General features: G+C 43.9%; 1 protein-coding gene across 1 annotated transcript in view; it reads left to right on the top strand.

Moving 5' to 3' along the window:
- The window catches only part of LOC119171781 (zinc-dependent metalloprotease kuz), a 63769-nt gene extending 40543 nt beyond the window's left edge, over positions 1–23226 (top strand). The window contains exons 12-14 of the mRNA XM_037422618.2: positions 1206–1420; positions 11927–12091; positions 14665–23226. Of these exons, the coding sequence (XP_037278515.2) occupies positions 1206–1420; positions 11927–12091; positions 14665–14916 (632 nt within the window). The 3' untranslated portion in view covers positions 14917–23226. The remainder of the gene's footprint in view (positions 1–1205; positions 1421–11926; positions 12092–14664) is intronic.
- Positions 23227–24548: the final 1322 nt, after the last annotated feature.

The following is a 24548-nucleotide window of genomic DNA, read 5'->3' as shown; positions in this document are numbered from 1 at the left end:
ACATGTAACTCTGCTGTTATGGCACCACCTTCAAAAATTCTCATGACTACGTGTTTGTTGTAAACTTGTGAAGAACTGCCACACCACAACTAAATTTCTACCTCTGGGTGGTTCAGGAGCCCTTTAAGAGCCGTCGAGTCTCTGACGAATTCTGGTTTTCATAAGCTCGTTGTGCTTTGCACTCATTTCAGTACTTTTGATGAAGCTTTGTGGTGTTTGAACATTTTAAATAGTGAAAGTATGTTGTGATTTATTGTAATGTTAAACAGTCTATCTGAAGTTTCCAACGTTTACCACACCCATACCCAATGTTTGTACTCTATAAGAAAGTGAAGTCTGTATGAAATGCCTACTATACTTTCTATTAGCAACAAGAATCAACAAATAAAGAATGAAAAAGATTTGAAGGTATCAAGAACTGGCCAAAATGTAGGAAATGATCTTGAAGGAAATAAAAGACTGGGAATTAACAGGTTCGAGCATCATTTTTGTGATCCGTGTAGGATTTCCATCTGTAAGTTGCATTTGAAAGTTACGAGGAACGTACGTCGCGCAGCCTCGTAGAGTCTCAAATCTGGATTATGGAGTCATTAACTTTTCTAACTTTGCTGTGCATAGTGTGATGGTTTCGTGCACACTACATTTTGCGCTCAAAATTAGGGTACGCTTATTATTATTCATCTCCGTCCTATTCTGTGCCTAATGAGCTAAAAAAAGTTGCTCACTGAGAAGCGGCACTGCCTTGGCAGCAACTAATGAAATAAGTCAAACCACGGGGCATGCATGCAGGGTCCTCACATCTGCAGAGAACCGCCACGCAGAAGCACGAGCCATTCTTGTGCTGTTTGCAGTATGTGTTGTTTGTATTTGACATTATAATTGCCACAGATAACAAATTTCGATTATAGATATTTCACAGCATTTCTCACTTGCCATTTTAGATTAGACACTCTAAATGGTAAGCTTTCCATCGCTCTAAAGTAAATGAGTACTGTAAAAATTGGTTCCTGGTCTCTTTAATATACAGCTGCCCTATGAACATTCAATATGCCCAATCACAAAAGACTTGCAATGCAAACAATGTTTAAGTGATTGTTCTTGCTGTTTCGAGCATTAGCTTGTTAGGAAATGAAAACAGCTTTTTTTTTTTACAGTGCTTGCATTGTTATAGTATGTTTATGTTTTACCACGCTTATTGTCCACAGACAAGCCAGAGTCCTGCAAGAGCACATACGAGATTGAGCGCATGAAGGAGATCCGGGGCATCAAGCTGCGGCCCGGTTCCCCATGCAACAACTTCCATGGTTATTGCGACGTCTTCCAGAAATGCCGCAATGTAGATGCTGAGGGTCCACTGGCACGGCTCAAGCGACTCCTCTTTGACAAGCAGTCACTGCATACTGTCAAGCAATGGGTCACGGTCAGTCCTGCCTTCTGTAACTGTTGTGGCCTCTCACTGTTGGTGATTGCCCTTCACAACATTCTAGTGGTTGTGGTGCGCTCACGCTGGCCCAAAGGTCCCAAGATTGAATTCCGGCCGTCATGGCCACATTGCGATGGAGGTTAATTGCTCAAGGCCTGTGTACTTAGACTTGAGTGCATGTCACAGAGCCCAAAATTTGTGGAGCCTTTCACTATGGCATTCCTCATAGAGATATTGTGGTCTTGGGACATTAAATCCCAGGAAACGTTATCTTATTGCTGATTGGTTTTACATTGACTCATCAGTGTTGCTTAATCGTTATCTTACTGCTGATTTGTTTTACATTGACTCATCAGTGTTGCCCGAAATGCAATTAACCCCTTAACTGCTTTGGACGAGCAGTGCTTGCCCTGCCCAAACTGTCACCAAACTGCTTTGGACGCGTAGCACTTGTCCTAGCGGAGTCGGTGCTCTCCTCTAGCGTTCAGGTGGAAAAGCGCGCATTTATGGGTTACATTGGGTGTCATCCACGAGAGGGCAGCGTTAGGATTTAGTACTCACCTGCAGCAAGAGCGCGGTATTTGTATGGAAACACAGCGTGTGGTGGCGGCGGCGACCCATGCATAGCTGGCCCATGAACACCAAAAACAAGCTATTTGTTCTCGTCATCTTCTTCGGGTGATGATGATTCATGTACAGATATTTATCTTTCTTGTGTCTGGAAGTGAAGACAACAATGTCGGTGAATAAGTAGCTCCTCTGATTATGACGAAGACAGCTTGGATGTGAACAGTGCGAGTACCCGCCAGTGAAGCCACTTCGCGTAGCGTTTTGAAATTTTCCACACTGCCTTGAAGCTTCCAGAGTGAAATACCCCATGGGTGCTTAGCCTACACAAGTGAAGCAAGATGTGTTGTCTGTAACTGTTTTGTTTATAACGTTCTTAATTTTATTAGCATCAGGTAGCTGGTTTCCTATGTGTTGTTGAGAAATAAACTTTATTCCGTTGTTTTGACTAAGAACACGGAGAAAATATTTTTTGACAAAGAGCCCATTACCGGGGCGTTGTCCGACGCTGGTGTCTGCTACCACTATCACATGAAATAAGAAAAAAAACTGATAAATACATTAAACACGTGTCGTGACATAGTGGGATTCAAACTCGGGTCCACTTCCCGCAGGGGCGCCTGCGCAAACAGGCGTTTGGTGTGGCGACACCACGGACCCGAGCTAACAAGGGAGTTTTGACTTCCTCCCATGCCTAGCCGTGCGTGGCTTTGCCGTGTCCGGGGAAAAGGGGATCTTGGGGGTTGAGCTGACGCTGGGTGGTTGGACCTTTAAGGCCCCCCTTAAAGAGGCCCTTTGGCCCCGGCTTCACGTAGACGGCACCCCTGGGCTGACCCACCCAGGGAAAATCGGCAGTCACCTCTTCCTGTTTCCTTCTCTCTCTCCATCTTCGTCTTTTCTACTACTTTTGATCTTTCCTGTCCTCTCCTCACTTCTTTTTACTTCCACAATTCTCGGCGGCAAGGGTTAACATGGTGTAGATATCCAACCTTGGGTAGATATATTAGGTTATAGCGGCCATGTACGGCTGGCGCTTGCATCTCCTTCGTGTCTCGCAGCGTCCCCTTGTTGGGCTTGGTGGTGGGTGGCTGGCATGGCCGCCGAATAAGCTACCAAATTTATGGGAACTTCTAGCCCTCTTACAACCAATCGCCCCTCCAAGAGGTGGCGCATCGATGCAATTTTCGAATTTCTTCCAAACGAGAAAGATAACTTCCCGAAATACCACATCATCCACTGTGAAAGTACAGAAAAGAAAGCTGGAAGCATTTCACCTTTCCTTGTGTCCAGATGTCTTATAGAAATGCTAGGCGCAGGCTACAAAGCCACAAAGACCGCCAGTGGTGACCTGCTACTCGAAATAAAAGACCACGCACAGTACGAGAGACTGCATAAACTTACATAATTTGGGGATCAGCCTATCACAATCACACCGCATCGAACCATGAACACCGTGAAGGGTGTTGTATCAGATGGAGACCTGATGGACCTCTCTGATGATGAGCTTCTAACAGGCTGGAAAGAAGAAAATGTCATTCAGGTGCAGCGTATCAAAATAACAAGAGAAAATAAAGAAACCCCAACGAAACACATCATACTCACTTTCGCATCTAGCACTCTCCCCACTGAAATAGCAACAGGATATCTTAAACTGCCAGTCAGACCATACATACCCAACTTGCGGCGCTGCTTTAAGTGTCAGAGGTTCGGGCACGGCTCCCAGAGCTGCCGAGGACAGCTTAACTGCGCGAAATGCGGCACCAAAGGTCATACCGCTGACGATGACTGTCAGCTACAAGTCCACTGCGCAAACTGTGAGGGTGACCATCCTGCATATTCCAGGTCATGCGTGGCCTGGAAAAGGGAAAAAGAAATTATAATTACAAAGTTTAAATTGAACATAAGGTTCCGTGAAGCGCGGCAGCGCGTTTTCCCGCATTTTGCTGGAAACAGATCGTATACCGAAGTGTGCGAGGGGGGTCAGCACCACTTCGGTTTTCGGCAATGCCTTGGACCACGCCCAGCGTGCCGAGGCAAACGCCACTAGCCCCCATGGTGGGAGCAGCCTCGGCTGTCCCACCCTCCTTGAATACAGCCCCACCAAAGGCCCCTGTGAACCTTGGTAACAGCCAGGGCACCACACAAACAAAAGAGGTCCCCTCGACCTCGAGCCCAGTGGGGTCGAAGGCTCCGTCTGTCACGACGAAGCCTACAACGAAAACATCGTCTGTCGTCTCTCCTGAAGCGATGGACACATCAACTGTACCGGCGCAGACTGCGCCAAAGGAGCGGCGGAGTTCCCTCGACCGATCTAAAAAAGACAAAACGGTAATTACAGGGCCTTCTAAAGGCTTTGTAAGATAAGTCGCTTTTCTCTTTAGACACCAGCCACACTCATTTCGTACACACAGCACTTATTTACTCCCATAATGGAGACACAAATTATACAATGGAACGTCAGAGGACTACTTCAAAACCTCGACGATGTCCAAGAACGTCTACACAAACATTCTCCAAAAGGGCTGTGTGTACAGGAAACACACCTAAAATCCAAGAATACAAATTTTTTGCGTCAATATGTTGTCTTTCGAAATGACAGAGATGATGCTGTGGCGTCATCTAGTGGTGTAGCCATTATTGTTGATCGAGGAGTAGCATGTAGGCATGTACCACTACTAACATCCCTAGAGGCAGTGGCTGTTCGAGCAGTTCTATTGAATAAGCTCGTCACCATCTGCTCTCTATACATACCGCCGCAACACCGCATGGAAAAACATGATTTCCAGTCTTTAATAGATGAGTTACCAAAACCTTATCTGGTTCTAGGGGACCTGAATGTGCACAGCGGTTTATGGGGTGACTGTCGATGTGATGCACGAGGTCGTCTCATCGAACAGTTCCTCTTCATCAGGTGCTTGTCTGTTGAAATGGAAAGAGGCAACATATTATAACCTTGCAAACAAAACTTACTCTTCCATAGACCTCAGTATTGCATCTCCTTCACTTCTACCCCCTACTCAATGGGAAATTATAAATCATCCCTACGGAAGTGACCATTTTCCTGTCATTCTGAATGCACCAACATCATACCAATGTCCTTCACAAGTTCCCAAATGGCTGACATACAAAGCCGACTGGGAACAGTTTCATAACACTACTCATTTAAGTTGGACAGACATATGTGGGTTAAGCATAGATGAAGCTGTGGAGTACTTCACAGCTTTCCTTATTGACGCAGCAGCCAAGTGCATCCCGCAAACATCTGGACTGCCTGGCAAGCGACGCATTCCATGGTGGAACACCGAGTGTCGTAATGCGCAAAAGGAGCAGAACAAGACATGGAGGCTGTTTCGGATATCACCGACAGCCGAAAATCTTGACAGCATTAAGAAAATAAAATCTCAAGGCAAAAGAACGCGCAGGCAGGCCAGAAGAGAAAGCTGGCACAAATTCTTATCAGGGATCAATTCATATACAAAAGAGTCTAAAGTCTGGAACATGGTTTGTAGGGTAGCAGGAAGACAAGTACACTCACTCCCACTCGTAAACACACAGGGTGACAGCCTGGAAGATCAGGTGAACTTCCTTGGTGCACACTACGAGCAGGTGTCTAGCTCATCACACTATACTCAAGCTTTTCAAAGATATAAAGCAAGGATAGAAAAGCAGAAACTAGAACACAAGTGTACAAACTACGAGGCATACAACTAACCTTTAACTTAGCTGAGCTACAAACGTCACTAAACTCCTGCAGTAATTCTGCCCCAGTCTACGATTGTGTCGTGTATGAATTGTTGAAAAACTTGCCGCTTGAAACTCGAAAAATATTACCTCTCCCTATACAATGCTATCTGGTTTTCTGGCGTCATCCCTGCTTCCTGGAAAGAGGCTATAATTATTCCCATTTTAAAAGAGGCAAGGACCCTTCCTCAGTTTCTAGTTATAGGCCCATTGCACTTACAAGCTGCCTTTGTAAACTTTTTGAAAAGATCATAAATCGCCGACTTTTACATCTCCTTGAAACGCACAGTCTGCTCAACCGATTCCAGTGTGGATTTCGAGAGGGTAGATCTATCACCGACCATCTGGTGCGTATCGAGGCACAGATCCGAGACGCTTTCGCCCTCAAACAATACTTTCTCTCTGTGTTTCTCGATATCGAGAAGGCTTACGACACAGCATGGTGTTTTGGCATATTAAGAGACTTGTCTCACCTGGGTGTGCGCAATAGAATGTTTTCCATAATCGAGAGTTACTTGTCCAATCGAACATTCAGTGTCCGTGTAGGCAGTGTTCTCTCCCAAGCATTTGTCCAGGAGAGGAGAGTACCGCAAGGTGGTGTACTTAGTTGTACACTTTTTATCATAAAAATGAATTCCTTGCACCTGTCCATCCCCCGCAATATGTTCTATTGTACATATGTCGACGACGTTCAGCTTGGCTTCAACTCATGCAACTTGGCAATATGTGAGCGGCAGGTTCAGCTGGGTTTAAACAAGGTCTCCAATTGGGCAGATGAAAACGGATTTCGACTTAACCCACAAAAAAGCACGTGTGTCTTGTTCTCTCAAAAGAGAGGCATGCACTCGGAACCTGACATTCGACTGAACGGGCAACGTCTGTCTGTCAAAGCCGAGCATAAATGCTTAGGTTTAATCTTGGACAACAAGTTGACCTTCGTACCGCACATCAAGTATTTAAAAACAAAATGTTTAAAAGCCATGAATGTTCTAAAAGTGTTGTCACGTACTACGTGGGGTAATGACAATTAATGTCTCATGAACATGTATAGAAGCCTCATTCCCACCCGCTTAGATTATGGGGCTGTTGTTTATCAGTCTGCAACTCAAAGTGCTTTGAAGATGCTGGATCTCGTGCACCATTTGGGCATCCGCCTTTCTACTGGTGCTTTTCGCACCAGCCTTGTAGAAAGCCTTTACGTTGAGTCAAATGAATGGTCGCTTCATCTACAAAGAACTTACATGTCCTTTGTATATTCTCTTAAGGTGAAAGCAGAAAAGAAGCGACCCTGATTTGTCGAGCTCCATTCTGTTTCAAAACAGGCCTTCGATGAGGCAGCCCTTCTCAGTTCGCCTGAAGGGTCTAGCTGAAGAAACTGGAGTGTCACTTGAACACAGTTTAATGGCTCCTGTAGCATACCCGCCTGGCAGTGGCAGACTATAGACTGCAATGTGTCTTTCCTAGAAGTTAAAAAACATGCGCCTATTGCCCATATCCGAACATACTTCCTGGAACTTCAACACAAATACACACGTCCTGAGTTCTTTAAAGATGCTTCTAAGTCTAACTCCTCTGTGTTCTACGCTGCTGTCGGCCCATCCTTTTCGGATGCTGGCCCTCTACATCCAGGCACAAGTATCTTCACAGCGAAAGCTTACGCGATACTTGTGGCTGCTAAACACATCAAACAACTACAAATACAAAAAGCAGTAATATATACGGACTTCCTCAGTGTGGTAATGGCTCTGCACAATCTAAAAACAAAAACAAAAAAACCCTGTCCTCGTCTCACTTTACTCCACTTTATGCATACTCTACACACTCAAACAACATGTTGTAGTGTACTGAGTGCCAGGGCACCGTGACATCCAAGGCAATGTGATGGCGGATCAGCTTGCTGCATCCGTCCACGAAAGCACTGCCACTACATCCTTATCAATCCCAGCCCTTGATCTTAAGCCGTTTCTCAAACGAAAGCTCAGGGTCTACTGGCAGAGCAAGTGGGATAGACACACAAAACAAACTACACGTTATTGAGCCACACCTTGGACATTGGCCTCCAGTATCAAAATCGCGTCACACAGAGGTAACACTAACGAGGCTCAGGATAGGACACACATACACGACACACTCACATCTTTTGTCCGGTGGCGATCCACCATTGTGTGACAGATGTGGTGAAGCACTAACAGTTCTTCACATTTTAATCCAGTGCAAACAACTAGACACTCCAAGAAAACAACACTTTTCATTACCCTACCGACAACATATACCTTTACACCCTGCAATGTTTATCGGTAGGGAACCACTGTTCACTCATAAATCGGTGCTAGCTTTTTTAAGAGATGTTCGCTTTTATCATGTCATATACCCAGGCAATGCGTAGCGCGACCTCTTAATAGAGATTGCTGCTGCAGTGACTACATTTAAAAGCACTTGCCTCGCAGCCTTTGTACACAAGGGTGCCGATGAGGCACTTGTGATAGTGCAAAATATTTTTACACGTTTTTATTATCAAAACCTTTGTCACTCTTTTTTACTATGCATATCACGCCACTGTCATAATTTTAATACTTATGTTTTTACCCACATTATCGCGAGGAATTTTAAGGCCTCTATACAGCCACATCTCTACTCATTGAAATGGCGCTCTTTGGCCATCAATTGGCCCTTGCACCATAAAGCGCCACACATCAATCAAACCCGGGTCCACTGCTTGCCAACACAATATTCTACCACTGAGCCATGTCGGTGATTGAAACTACTTTCAAAACTGGCCTTAGACAGACTTGATGTCGGGAAAGGAATTGTGCTAATATGAGTAAAAAAGCGTTTTAAAAAGGAACAACCAGGCACCACACAATGCGAATTGCGTAAAGGGTGGGTCATCTAATGATCCAATTCATTACAGAAGCTTGTTATTGTTCACCTATTAACTGTGACACATACCCACTTCAGGCATAATTCTTCATTGTAGGCAGCCACTGCATAAAAATATTGCACAATATTCCTAGCAAATGTGTAGCGCTTCTCCAAAGAAGGACGAATGATAGCATAGTGCAGTGGTTCTCAGGCATGGATGTGTCGGGGGGACTCCTTGTGCACTGGTGGAAGTGATGGGGGAACCCTTGCAGCGGAGGGGGGAAGGGATACGTAGGTAAATTAATACAATTGGAGCGTGAAACAAGTGCCTTTTATTGCTACCAACAACATCAAACAAACGTGCCACATCACTTCATTTTGGACAGTTCATCAATACATGGCACAGTCACGCTTAAAGAAAAATGTGGATGAGGGTTTCGCGGATCATACAAAATGGCTTCGCGGAGCCCGATTTGAGAACTGCTGGCATAGCGAATGCCAGCCTACTACACAAAAATTATGATTGTTTACGGCATACTAGTGGGTAAAGGCCGCTTCTTGAGCTTTCGCTGTGACAGTGCTGCACATTCTTTTGTAAAAGTGGCTTCGCTGTTGTGAAGTGGTGCTGAGCCGTGAAAACACTTGTGATTGGGAGAAATCCGCACTGCCGTGAAGCACCGCACCGCTTCAATAATTTTTTTCAATTGGAATGCTTGTTACACCGACCTATATGCTCTAAGTATCGCAAATTTTAAAATGTAACATATTTTACAGGCTATCACTTGCATTTTATGGAAAGTGAAATTTTATTACCATTCAAAGTTGTTTTGGCTTTCTTTGATGCAAAAAAAAAAAAATGGAATTTGCACAGGTCTTGTTTGAATTTTCAAAAATATTGTGCAGGTTAGTTTGGTCATGACAAATATGCCCCCGTTTCTTTATATAAATACGTGATAAATACACTTTTCAAATTCGATTCGAAGTTATTCAGCCAAAATCACTATTCGCTTTGAAACTAAAATTTCACTTTTTGCCCAGAGTGTACAAATGTCTACTAAAATATGTTTGGCCTATGCTGTGTGCTGGTGATGAATGCCATTGACTTTTCCACAGTTCTCTTGAAAGACAATACCGTATATACTCGTGTAAGGGCCGCCCTCGTGTAAGGGCCGCACCCCAACTTTGAAAGCGGATATTTCGAAAAAAAAAAAAAAACAAAAGTTCAAAATGTCCCGCCAGAAAAGTGTAGTTAGTTCATTTACAGCCAGATGGCGCTGCACGCTTTTCCGCTTTTATTCTACTTCCGCCGACGCGCCGACCACGCTGTTGACAGCGCGCCGCCATATTTGCCTTGTGCGGCCTCTTTGTTGGCATCGTTCCTAGCATCGTGTCGATACGTTGGCAGCGCGACTTCAGATCGGTGTCGTCGGTGTCACTTTGTTGGTTGTAGTGAACCCTGCAGAAGCCAGCGCACGTGACGGACGATGGGCCGGCATCTGAGATCATTCACTGCAGCATTTAAGCTGCAAGTGATTGACTATGCCGAGGAGCACGGGAAGCGGGAAGCTGGACGAAAGTACGACGTCGATGAGAAGCGCGTGCGTTACTGGATGAATCAGAAAGATGCCCTCGCCGCTACTAACAGGAGCCGAAAGGCGTTTCGCGGGAAAAAGTGCAAGTACCCGCAACTCGAAAGCGAGCTCGTCAACTACGTCGTCGACACACGAAGGGACGGCTACGCCGTATCGACTGACATGATACGCGTCAAAGCCCTCAGCATCGCTCGCCACATGGAAATACCCCCGGCACAATTCAAGGCAAGTCGGGGCTGGGCTACGCGGTTTATGAACCGTAACCAGCTTTCTATTCGGCGCCGAACGACGATTTGCCAAAAACTGCCGCGCGAGTACGAAGACCACGTCATTAAGTTTCATCGCTTCGTGAATGCTCTCAGGAGGGAGCATGAATACGACCTGTCCCAAATTGGGAATGCGGACCAGACACCTGTGTGGTTCGATGCACCGGAAAGCACCACAGTGGATTTAAAAGGTGCGAAAAGTGTGTCTGTGCGCACGACTGGTGCAGAACGCCAAAGGTGCACTGTGATGTTGTGCATCACGGCAGACGGCAGGAGGCTTCCGCCGTACGTCGTATTTAAAAGGAAGACTCTCCCAAAAGAGAAGTTCCCTCAGGGAATCGTCGTACGTGCGCAAGAGAAGGGCTGGATGTCCGAGGAACTGGTCGTTGACTGGATTAAGACCGTCTGGGCAAACAGACCTGGAGGGCTGTTACAACGGAAAGCCCTCCTTGTTTTGGACAGCTTTAGGGGCCACTTGACCGACCGCGTCAAGAACCGAGTTGCCGCAACTCGTACGGACTTGGCCGTCATTCCCGGTGGCCTGACGAGTGTGCTGCAGCCGCTCGACGTATGCGTCAACAGACCATTCAAAGTGGAATTTCGCCGATGTTACTCTGAATGGATGGCTGGAGGCGTCCACGAGAAGACCCCTACAGGACGGCTGAAGCGGGCGTCGCTCCAACAGGTGTGTGAATGGATTTTGAATGCGTGGCGTGCCATGTCAGTAGAAGTAGTTGCTAAAAGCTTCAAGGTAACGGGAATTTCGAACTCCATGAACGGCACCGAAGATGACCGTCTCTGTGAAGACGCGGACGCCGAGGCGAGCTCCTCCGAGAACGAGGACAGCGAAATGGAATCCGAATAAAAACATTTCTGGCATGTCATTTGTGACTCTTGCACTCTGCTACTGTTGCATAAACAGTACAGACCTTTGGCCTGTACTGCCTGTACTAAATCGGCCTGATTCGTGTAAGGGCCGCACCTAGCAAAATTTTCGAAAAAAAAGTGCGGCCCTTACACGAGTATATACGGTAACATCTGCCCAATTTTTTTGCTTACTGCAATCAATGAATATGGAGGTGCAATTTACCTTTTGCTCTTGAGTAAGAATGCTGGCGCAATTTCTTTAAAGGTGTGCTGCTCAATGATTATCAGTGTTGTATCGACATCATTGAATAGGGCTCTAACTGATCTCGCATTGGCGATATTTAATTTTGTAAAAAAAACAAGGCCTTTAACGCTTCACAGTGGCTGTGAATCAGGCTTGTTGGTTGTTCATGATTGTAGAATAACAGTGAAAAAAAAGAAAAAAACGACGGGCAAACACAGCCAGTGCTCGTTTATCTCTGCGTGTTCTTCGTTTTCTTGCACTGCTACTTTAAAACCTCTAACGATGCTACAGATAAGTTTTTATGGATTCTCAATGCCATCACCTGTATTTCACTGAGCTTTGTTTATTTTCATTTGTCATACAGCTTAACTGGTGGGCTGTCCTGCTGATGCTGGTGGCACTTATAGTGGTGATGGCAGTGTTCATCCGCTGCTGTGCCGTGCATACGCCCAGCAGCAACCCACGAAAGGCTCCTGCATTGCGCATCAGTGACACGTTGCGCAGGCCTGGTGACACCTTCCGCAGAAAGGTCTGTCCACTGTTTCCCAGATGTCAGCTTAGTGAGTGATGAAATATCAATTCGTGGGGCATGCATGTGTGGTGGGTTTACCTTTAAGAAGTGGAGGTTGAGCAAACTTTCTGATGGAATAATTGGTAACCAATTGTTTACAGGAATAACAGGATGGCTGCAAGCAGTCAGGAAAATTCAGACATGTGAATGGGAGTAGGGCCACGGGACTGAGTAACCGGAGAGAAACAAATGAATATTCTGCTATGAGGCTTTCTGCTTAATGAATCTGAAAGGGGTCCTCCAACGCTGTTCAACCCCCCATTTATTACTCGCATAGACTGAAGCATGGACAGATTAGTGCAGCAAGAATGGCGGTAATAGCGGCACGCAGTCTGAAGTTTTTTCTTTTCAGGGCATTCAACACACACAAATGCTGAAAAACAAAAGAAAGAAACTATGCCTTCCCTCAATTTGATTTTCGTGCCACATTTCACTCGCCCCTGACTCTGCCCGGTGATGTCGAAGAGCTCCCGCAATGAAATAAACTGGAAGCTCCCATGTAGAGAAAGCTCCACACCATTGTTGCTTGTCTTTTCCAACGTATTGTAAGTGTTCCCATGGTAACAAACGTGGCACCTGAAACCTGACAGCCACATTGCATTTCGCTTCCTCCTTTCATTCCGAGAAGGGTATTTCCGGGGTGGTGTACTGTTGCCCTTCGTGAGTTGTTCGGTGGGCTAGCCGATGAACTACAAGGGTGTAGGGGCACCAGTTGAACTTGCGCCACCTCAGCAACAATCATTAACCTACCTCGCATGCAGAAAAAGGCAGCTCGCAAACACATAGAGGCAAGAAAAGAGAAGTGAGAGAAGTCTTTTGTATGGATATACGACTGTGCAAGCAAAAAATCAGGAGGTGAAATGGTAGCAGGCGTCTCTGGCGTGCTTTGTAGTCGTAGGGATTTTTTTTTGTTGTTGTTGCAACGGTGTCTGTTCGGGGTTTAGTGAAAAAGCACAGCAAAGAAAAAAAAACACAATACCGTATTTACTCGATTCTACCGCGCCCTCGATTGTAACGCGCACACGGCTTCCACGACAAAAAAAAAAAACTAAGACATCGATTGCAACGCGCACCCATTTTTCTCGTTGGCCCGCATGATCACACCACTCAGGAAAACGACTTCTTTCGGGAGCGTCTTCCGTTTAAATATCAGGTACGGGGAAGCTTGTGCCCCTCTGACGTGTAACTGAGCATTGCCGTCACTCTAGTTTTACCGTGGCCCGATGTCAGCACGTGAACTTGCTTCGCCCCCTTCTTCTCGACGGTTGTGGTGCCAGGCATGTCGAAGAAACGTCTGATCGGCATTCCCGATTTGCCCAAGCAGGTAGCCGTTGTTGTGCCGCAAGTTTAGGACGAACCTCTGAAAACTGTGAAGCTTTTCATCGTACTCCTCCGGAAACTTTTCGCATATGCCCGTTCGCCTTCAAAGAGAAAAGCCTTTCCTCTTCATAAAGTTAGTTAGCCAGCACCTGCTCGCTTTAAACTGGCTCGGCATTAGCCCTTTTTCTAAGGCTAACTGCATAGTCCGCACTTGAGCAGTTCTGTCGTCACGGGTCGCTGTGCCGCTCGCTGCTCAAGCAACATACTCGGCAAGCAGCTCTTCAATTTGCGGAAACTGACCCTGCTGTGGTCCACTGAAGCCTTTGTGTGAAGCTTCGCTGTCGACAATCTTCTGCTTTTGTTTCCGCCAGTCCCGCACGCACGTTTTGGGAACTCCGAACGACCGTGATGCGGCCCGATTTCCGTCCGTTTCTGCACACGCGACGACTTTTCTTATAAAAGCGGCATCGTGGTGCACTCGTCGAGTTTTTGGAGTCTGCCTATCCATGCCGTCGATGCTAATGCACTACAAGATGACGAACTCCTCAGCACACGTACGAAGTGCTGCACATGGGAAACACATAGGCAGAAATGGCCGACGCGTCATGCCGACGCACGTAGGGGGCGGCCATTTTGGAAATGCCGATGGCAATAGAATGACTGTATTCATTTTTTTCGTACTCGATTCTAACGCGTATGCAATTTATGAACTCGCTTAATCGGAAAAAAGGTGTGCATTAGATTTGAGTAATTATAGTAGTAATATGTGCTGACACCTTGCCACGATCGCTTGTAATGGGACATTTATCCAATCAAGGGCTTGCACTATTCGTCGCTATTTCCACCTGCAACAGTTTTGGGGAGTGCCACTATGTGCTGATGCAGTTGGCAGTGATCTAGTGACATCATTGCGGGATTAAAATATAAAATAATTTCATATTGGTGCTTAGACCTCTGCTAAAATCATCCTATCTATCGGTCGTATGCAAACCACATATAAAATATTGGTGCTTCAAAAGTGTTGGAGGGCCCCTTGAATTGCTTTTCTTAGTGAAATGAACCAGCACAATGAATGTGCATATCATATATATTCTTTCACATGGCTAACTGCACTTGGTAAAGTGTGTGGCCCTTTTGCTTTAAGCACAACTGGTATGTGAGAACAGCTGTAGATTGCATTGCCTAATTCTGCTGCAATGCAACTCTCGCAGCGACGAGTGCCCGACCCTTCCGCTCTGCCTGGCGGTCCACCACCCCCGTATCCTGGTGGTCCACGACCGAGCGCGCCTCCGGCAGGCCCGTCCCACGGCTACGGCCATGGCAGAGGCCACTACAACAGCCGTGTCCCCGCTACGCACGGTGTAGCATCATCTTCCGGTTCCTCTCGACACCATCAGGGGTCACGGGGAGCTGTTCCACCTGAGGCGGTTGAGCTGCGACCAGCCGGCAAGCGACACCTTTGACACCACCGGCGGAGACACCGCTGACCGCATAGGAGATGGAAGGGCCTGCCTGCCTGCTGATGCCTTCCTACCTGCCAAAAGACAGTGTGCCAGTGTGGCTGGCTGTGCCTCGCCCCATCGCCAACACCACTGCAAGTGCTGCTGTTGCTTCCACATTGTGGAGTGAAAAAACCAAGCTCTAGACTGCAGGGCCTTTGGTTTGCCCACTGTGGGTGCTTTCAGCGCAATGCCACTTCTTTTACTGTGTCACTGAGAGGATAGTTGCAGTTTAGAAGCACATATTTGGTGTTGTGGTCAAGTAATAGCAGTGCCAGCAACGACATTGTGGTCCTTCTGAACACTGCAGAGGGAAAACATAGCTCGAAATTGCGCATTGCTGGATATTGTTATTGGGAAAGACAGTTCAAGATTGGCATAGCACGATTCTCTGTGAAGTTGGTGGATGTCGGAAAGGGCGGGCTCAAAACCATTGATCTATTTGCACTCGGTGTGGCAGACCTAGCACTGCTTGTTTTTTTGTCTCGAATTTGGCTGTGGACGAGTGTAAGTGGACATCGGGTTCTGGGATCAAAGTGCCATTGAATTATTCGATCCCAAAGGAAGGGTAATCGGTTGTAGAGGTTGTTTCCCAACTTCTGGTGGTAGTGCCAGCACAATATCCTATGCCAAAGCTGTTGTCCAAGGCAAGTAGCGGTAGCCTGGATATTTAGCAGGGAAATGTCGCCTTGTACAACTGAGTGAACATATTTCGAAGCATTCTCGGGATAAATTATTTAATTTTAATCTCTCATTGCACCGCACGTTAACAGTTGCAGCATCTGCAATTAGAAGCATGAAGAGCTAAAAGCGAGCTTCGCACATTCGCTTAAGCAACTGCACCTTTAGACAGTATGTAACAGTGTTCACTAGTTGTGTTTAGCAACATGCTTTCTTCTATTTTGCTAAGACATCGACTGGAAAAGGTAGATTGTTTTCATAGGGCATCAAATTCCAACTTCCTCAATTGTTTAAGGCCACTAGCCATTGCGTCATTGAGATGTGTTTACGGCCAGCGCTTTCTTTTTTACGGCCTCTTTTAACAGCCAGTCAACGAACAAATGCCAGTTATCACTGCCTACTACGTTGGAGTGCAATGCACATAGTGATTTTAACTCATACAAAGGTAGAAGAGCATTTTATGTGGTCTATAGAAATGCCTTTTATTTCTCGATGACTTACAAATGAGTCTGGATGCCTTTTCCACAGTATTTTCTTTGCCAAACGTAATTATCAGCTGGACTTTTTTTTGTTTCACAAATATACATTGCTGTGAGCTACGAGAAATGACACCAACAGTGTATCACCAGTTTCAATAATGCATGTTTATTTTCTTTAACATTTTAGCATAAATGGAGTTTATCGGAGTAGAACGCTCGTCGAAATGCCCTGCAACACTGCCTTTTCGCCTACTTGCATAACTGTTTACTTAGGCGTGCTTTTTAGTCTAAAATGAAAAATTGCTAAAAGGAGTACAAGTGAAAAAAAAAAAAAAACATGACCCTTGGCTAGTGATGCTATTCTGCTTGCTAGTGAAATGCCTATTAATCAGTGGCTAGTCTAAATTTGGCACATTTCTTTTCATTTTGTCTATGCGGTTTTCAGTTACAGAAATAGGCAGTCGGTTGAATACTCAGCAGCAAATTATGTGGATAATGACTGAGTTTGTCTCGTTTCAAGTATTTGCTTGAAAGAAGAAAAAAACTGCAGGGACCGTTTTTTCTAAGACATAATTTATGATGATGCATTTCATTAATACTGATCACCTTTCTTTCTTAACGTTAAAGAGATAGTGGTTTTGGACTTCGTACAAAGTTAGTATAAGCTTCGGTGCTGTATTGTCCAATGATAGCTTCTTTAGCAATTTTTCTTGTTTACTAAGTTTGAGTTATCTTGACATTCCATCATTAATTCTTCGTGCTACCAGGCGCCTTCGTAAGTTGTATGCTAATGTTTCAGCGTGCTTGCTTGTTGGTTGTTAAAGGTTTAAAAGAAAACTTTGAGGAAATTGGTTTTTTTTTGTGGTTAATGAGGCACTAATGCATAGGTTTTTAAGTTATTAGTGCTAATACCAAACTTTTGAATCCAATAAATAAGTAAAATATAGATTTAAAATCTACAAAAAAAGTTTTTCGTTCAGCTGAGTCTCGATGCCCGAGTTTCATCTAATGCATTCTGTGTACATCTGAATGGATCTGTGTGTTGAAATATGTCAATTTAAATTATATTAATCTTACATAAGGGCATGCAAAATTTTTTTTGTGAATACAATATTACAGAATATTGATATTTATTGAATGAGGCAGGTAAAGATTTATCAAGGGAAAACTTTAGCCTGAGTTGCGATATGCACTACTTTCTATGTTATCAAGTGTAAATGTAGAAGATAGCAGCAATTATTAAGTATGCCAAGGGGATGTGTTGGTGACGCTGCATTGCATCGAAAGTATTATGGGTACTTGGAAAAGAGCATTCCTGCCTGGTATTTTGCTGAAGTTTTCTGAAGAATTCCAAGGCACAGGGGGGCAGGGGGCTGGACGTTAAGTAAATGGGCCTTTTTGGAATGTATACAACACATGCAGTTATCGAGTGTATAACCAATTTCGGTGATGTATTTACTTAATAGTCCCAGCGTTTGTTTTTATTTCTTTTTATTAAGGCTTGGGTGTTAGTTTCCCGCCCTCATGTTTCCCACATTCAAAGATGCGTATGCCTCGGCAACGAGTGCCAGTAAGTGCTTATTTCCTGACAATACAACCTCATAAACCTTACAAAATGGCTCGACCCAGTGCCAACTCAAAATAGTCGTATGTCAAATTACTTCTCAGGATATAGGAAAAAAACTATATCTAGATGCCTTGATAGTTTAACATTGTGCAATGCTGCTGCTTGCCTAAGTGCAATAGACTTGCCCAGAACGCTCTGATTTCTAGGCATCCTGTCCTTCTCAAAGGTGGCAGCGATAAATGAAATAGATGCTTTTTTTTTTATAGAGTAATATTTGTTTCTTGCTGCTAGTTGTTTGAGAGAGAATAATTTTCTGTTAGCAGCATAGAATTCAGTCAGCATCTTTTTTCTGGTGGTTCAAGTGAAACATTAAAGACCGGAAACACTAAACTGCATTATGATGAAACAGCATGAATGGGACAGTCGACACAACCAGCAGGACAGTGCACTGACTGACTGATATCAGCATATACTGTGCTGCATGAAAAAAAAAAAATAGCTGAATTAGCCGAGGCCTGCCAAATTATCAGCAGTGTACTGCACCCCTTTGGTCTCATCAGCCCATGGGAAGATTCTTGAAGGCCTTCGTTGAATGTCTTTCCTAAAGGCCTTCAAGATGAGGTTATATTCGGTCCTCTGTATATGTTACATGGCCTTCTACCTCTAGTTGCTGTATTTTTTCTACTATATTTCAAACATTTTTTTAATGGTTGGGTGTTTAATTTATGTGGTTAATATAACATTGCACAAGTTAAGACATGCTGACTGGAGGAGACGAGCAAACCCGTTTTATTGGTGGGATATAGCATCACTGAATGTCAAAACAAGTGAACACTTACCCTCTGGTATTGTTTGCTGTTTTACCTTAGCGAAATTGCTGGAAAAATGGGCCGAGGGTAGCACGCGCAAGATATGGGAGCTCAAGATCAACTTTTGTATGCATCTCAGCTGAGAAACCAACTGGCTCATGTTCTTTCTAGATTTACTCTTGTAGTATTATGTCACATCTTTTATGGCCATAGAACAAGAAAGTGTAAGGGCCTTGTTGCTATTAGTAATCGGTGAAACGTCTGGTTTGTTTTTTCAGTACGCAAACTTCGGCTTTGTATATTATACGTTGTAGCTGAGCTTGTGGTCGGCACATAGTACTCTGCTTTTTTAGCTTGACTGTCATCATTTACACTCGCGCCTCATTATAACAAACTTGCATCATACATGATAATAAGTTTGTTATATCCAAAAATTTGTTATAAATGTTTGTTCCTAACACTAAATCTAATGCGTGACTATTTCTCATTTACTTCGTTATAACCAATATTTCGTTATATACGGATTCGTTATATCGAGGTACGAGTGTACATGCAACTGGCAAGGTGTGTAGACTGGTCATAAAGGTCCCCCCTGTTTCAGAGAGCTAGGCCTGACATATGCCAGCACAGTTTTGCCTAAAGGCTCTTTGGAATTCACACTAGTAGTAGCAGTCATTTCCTTTTGATTGTGTAGGTGTTTCAATCAGCATTACCTCTGCGCTTGTCAAAGTGTTATTTTGGTTTTGTTATGGTGCGTGCTTCCCATTATCATTGCTTGTGAAATGCTGGGGGGAAAAAAGGTGCAGTTTACGAACACTCACATTGAAGATGGTTGCTAAGACTACGTCCACTGCCCAAACATGAGCTCCGGTAGAGTTGTTCGCAGTGAGTGTAAAGATTAAATGCTTCAGGCTCAAGCTACCCTTTACGACTAGTAAAGCTTTCCCAACAGTACTAGTAGTTGATGGTTTTGAATTGCTAATATTTATGATTTAGTAATTTATGCCCTACATCTGCAACCTAGCTCATGTTGAATGCTTGGAAAAATAGCTTTACAAGTATTTCCAACTTGCAGTTTACATAATTTATTGTTTTATATACAAGATTTTATGTGCTTATAGTGCTGCTTTGTTTTTGTCTCTATGCTTGGTGGGAATGAATAATTTTGGCAGATTTGGGAAGTAGTAAAGAAAAAAATGTGAATGTTTGCTTGTGTAATGCTTTTTTACTGTCATTTATTGTTGCTCGAGTTATGTGATAAATTCAATTTTTAACCTTTTCATGGCTCATCACATGTCAAAACTAAAGAAAGCCACGGTGTGCTTCTGCTGCTAGCGTACATCTGTGGCACCCTTGGTCTTATTTTTGAGACACGGTTGTGTTCTTGTTTTATTGTAATGTGCTGTGCTGTGGTCGCTTTCAAATTTATTCAAGCAGCAATGAAAATCAAATGACATGGTAACATTTTTTTGTCATTTTGATCGTACACAACGTAACAGCTGATGTCTGTTGTTTTATTTTTTTTTTGTCACTGCCTTGCTGAATAGTTAGTGCTTTCCAAGCTTGGGTGACATTAATGAGAAGTTAAACTTGATTGATAAATTATGTTTGTAATACCAAAAACATCAGTCTTGTTGAGAGTAGAGGCTTTAGAAGTCAGACTAATGAATGATGGGTTGCAACAGTGCCTGAAAGTTTCTGCTCCAACTAACGATAATGTCAGTAAGTTTGAGTGCCTGCTTAGAACTAGCCAGTTATTTTTGTAAAGGTTAACTCAATCACATTGTAAAATTACCCAAGGTCTCAATATAGCCACTGTTGGGAGGTATCCTAGAGCCTGGTGTGTTAAAAAAAATACCGAAATACATATAAGCATAAAATCATTAGGCTGGAAATACAAGGCAGGAAAGTTTAACCTTAATTTTCCCTGTGGGTATCATATTTTTGTTCAAAAAAAAAATTAGTTAAAGCAATGTTTTGATTCTGCATCTTACCACCCTAATAGTTAAAATTAGTTTGTGCAAATTTTCGGTGCTCCTTTGAATGATTCTTGAAAATTGGCTGGTCCCTAAGCACACTTTTCATGGTGGCTTTGGTGAGACAGTCATTGAGCACATTTTGCAATGGGCACAGCTGCAGGCAAAACTGAGTAACCACACAGCAACAGCAGCAGCAGTGAAGTAAAAAAATAGGTATACTAAGCAGAGCTCAGACAAGCTAGTCAGCATACATTAAGGGAGTCTTGTGTGAGGCTCTTCAGTCTGTAATCTCTGCCACTTTAGAGCACCTCTCTGTGGGACGCTTTCAAAAGCAGCGCAGAGGAGGTCCTAGCAGTGTGATATGGACCATGTATGTAAGCCATCTACGGGAGACTGGTGTGCATTTTCTCTCGTGGAAACGCGCACATACAATGAAACACACCTCACACATGTGAAGCCGCAAGTGTCCTTTTAGATGTTTTAATGTAATTCTCCCTTTCTTCCTTTTAACGTACAGTGTTTTGGGATTGAATGCATACGTATGGTGAAAGTGTTGTCAGCTTCCAGGAGAGCTTGGTGCCGTTAGATAATTGATGCTTGTTCGTGCAGCGTGTGGAATAGCATGTGCTGCCAATGATTGTAACAGCAAGTCTATGTTTTCGTGACATTTGCCATGTTCTGGGAAGCTTTTGTCACAGCTTATCTGAAATATACATTTCTAGTTATGCTTCATTGACATGCTTCATTGAAAGTTTTGACATACTTTTGTATGCCCTAACTCTCTTTAATTCTTCTTGAGTTTTCAAACTTTGGATATACTGTATTTACCCATTTCCAACGTGCCCTCAATTGCATAATGCACCTGGCTCACATGACCCAAAAACAAAAGTACAGCTATGGTGAAGTTTAAATATCTGTACCAGAATCTAACATGCATGTGAGCTCGAGGTTTATTTTTCCAGAAAAAGGTTGGAATTGGGTAAATGCGGTATATAACAAACACTACTGAATTCTTGTGGGTGTTCGGAGTGTAGAAAATTTGCCTTGAAAGCATTTCAAAGCCTTGTGTTGTACAGAATTTTTATGCACTTACAAACCACGAACAAAAACACCTTTGTATGATGTCTCCAGTCCAGTGATGACTCATAACTGATAGAATGTTGTGTAGTTCACGTCATGGTCTCAGTTCCCTGAAACTTGTACAGATAAATATGCCTGTCAGGGCTCATAGTTCTACTCTGCTGCAATAGGACTGGAATGTGACTTCATCTGACCATCTGACCTTGCAGTGTCTGTATCTAGTGTTCTGGGCTTCTGACAAAAGCCCACTGAAGTGTGCAATTTACATGGCTGTAGTATCTACTGAATGTCTGGGCAGCTCAGGTATGATGAAGTCACAATTCATCTTGCCATATTTGGAGCAGAGCACACGCAGCAGTGAGATTAGAGATGTGGTTGGAAGTATCTTTGAGTACAGGAGCATAAAGCCGATTCAATTGGCACCTGTTTGAACTAATCATACTTTCCACATGTGCAGAGCACGAGCTTCTGTCATATTCTATCGCATGCACAGAATTATAACTAATTGCAGCTCTGCAGTAATGTTATATTGTCCTTAAAAGCTGCGATGTTTCTAAAGTGGCGCTACAATGACCATTCTGCCAACCACGAAAAGGCATTTAAAGGGAGTAGCCTCAAAGACTTTGCTTTGTAGTTTGGAGGTGCTGCTGGTCTGTAAAGTATCTGGTCACATCTCTGCTTCTCGCCCTCTGTTATGCACAGCTAGAATCTGACTGCTGCCTTGACTCCACTGAGCAGAGGGCAGCACTACTTGGCTGAAGTACCAACTTTTTTTATATAGTGCTTCTTGGCAAATACGTAGTTAACACTGTTTTGATGGGGCACTGCCGCTATTCGTTTAGGCACTTAGATGTAAGGGTGTGTCTCAAGCAACTGTTTGTTGCAGAAAGTGCCAAGAAACATTGTTTCAACACAGAAAGGGACATCATTCACAGAGCCTAGGCTGCCTTCTACTCAGCAGAGACCACACAGGAATCAGAGTAAGGCTGTGTTGATCATGGGACCTTGATAGTACAGAGCGAAGCACAATTGCTCAGATTGCTTTATATTTCTCTCTACTGTTTTTGGGGGGAGTCACTGAGCAACATTTGTGCGAGGAGTGTGTGAGAGGCTCATTATGATTGTTTCTTCTTTGGCTGAGTAACATAGTTGTGGGAACACAACCATCTCGAAGGGATATGCTTCCTGCCTGCTATTGATAAGCAGCAAAGTTTTTTCAAGTGATTACGAATCATCTGTGCACATGTGTGTTGATAGTATCTACATTGCATTTTTTTCTTGCATTGTACAAAGGCTGTTCTTTTTGAGTGTGAGAACTTTGTAAATATTGCACGTATGTGTATGTGCATATGCCTGCTGAGGAATGACATGTTTCAGAGTGGTGGTTAATTTTTTTTTTCTTGTGTATCATGTACGTAGATGTTATGCTTAAATTGTGTGTGAGTGGTACTATATACATATTATACATAAAGATATATAAATATGTGAACATAAAATATACATAGCTTTTTCTGTGTTGCAACACAGAAAATAAATGTGTTTGTTTGCTGATGTACTTGTTCGAACCTTCCACCTTTGTTTCTGTGTCCTATGTTCGCTGTTATTTGCAGATTATGAGAAAGGAAGTTTTTGATGATGATAATGGGGAGATGTTTCTAATAAATCACTTCAGCAAAACATTTACTTCTTTTATTTCAATGATGTTGCAGGCTGTGTACCAACAAAGACAGGGCATGCTTACAGTAGCGTCTTTTTAGTAAGGCACGAGGTAGCTCTAAATGCCTCTGCTGTTCCACTTAGCTTAACTGTTTGCTGTATTTTGAGCAGCGGTTTGCAAATGATATGTACACAGCTGCACTTGAGCTTTATGCATGTGCGTATCCAGAATTTTTTTTTTTTTTGGGGGGGGGGGCACCTTGTTAAAATGGTCATTTTTTTCATTTCTATGCCATGCCGGAAAAAAATGCAGGAAGGGGTAATGCGCCTCGTGTGCCACCCCCTGGCTATGCCCCTGCCTGTATGGATACAAGGGCTTGTACCTATATGGTACTGTATTGTGTGCAAGTATGAAGGCATGACACAGCAGTATCATGTCGTGGAAAGTGCTGTCATCTTATTTGCGCCATTGGATCACAATACTTTTGTTTATGACGTTGCATGTTTCTTTGGCACCATGCACAAAAAAAACACTATTTTGTACCTTTTTTTTTCCCCGTTATACAGCTTGTAAACTGGGTGACAGCCACCGTGACACTTTTTGCAGACAGTGCAACTGGCAAAAGAGTGCTATGTGCCCGTTTATAGTTTCGAAAAGGAATGCATAATCACCACACATCGCATGCAGAGCACAAGCAGTCTACATGTATTTCCGATGACTTGCCGTTTTTCCTGGTCAGATTCTGCTTGTATATGTAAATACAGATTATACAGACCGGATTTAGTGTTTGTATAGGTACAGTCAGCTACTGATTTTTAGATGCAAAGCAGCTCTTTGACTACTCTGTGTAACGCTGTCTGTCCGTGTCTCCGTGCCAACGCGCTGCACCACGTTTCTCCGCCGCAGTTGTTAGAACGATGCCAAATAGGTCAAGTCCTAGCTGCGCATTGACGTCACCCTCTCCCTCACTTGGAGCAGCTGCAGGCTCCTTTCAACACACGTAGGTCGTTTTCCCTCTCCGCCCGCTTGCTGTCTCGCTTCACCCTCTCCACCACCCGCAACACTCAGCCGCACGTCGAGCAAAAACACTTTTTCGGCTCATTTATCTGCGATAAAACTTAAACGAAATGCATTCCTCCTCTCGTGTCTTTCCGTTTTAAAGGAACATTTACTCGAGTAAAGGCTAAATTGAGATTCGCTTCAAACCGTTCTTCCAGCACCCGCGTCAACGCCCATTTCAGCCGGGTAAACTGCGTGCACAACGCTGCTGCTTCGCATCCCATCATGGTTCCCTTCGGGAAGATGGTTCATAATGTTTTTGGACATGCTTGAAAATTTGGGCGC

This window comes from Rhipicephalus microplus, chromosome 4, assembly GCF_043290135.1.
Source record: "Rhipicephalus microplus isolate Deutch F79 chromosome 4, USDA_Rmic, whole genome shotgun sequence".
NCBI classification, from domain to species: domain Eukaryota; kingdom Metazoa; phylum Arthropoda; class Arachnida; order Ixodida; family Ixodidae; genus Rhipicephalus; species Rhipicephalus microplus.
This window is presented reverse-complemented; position numbering and strand designations above follow the sequence as displayed.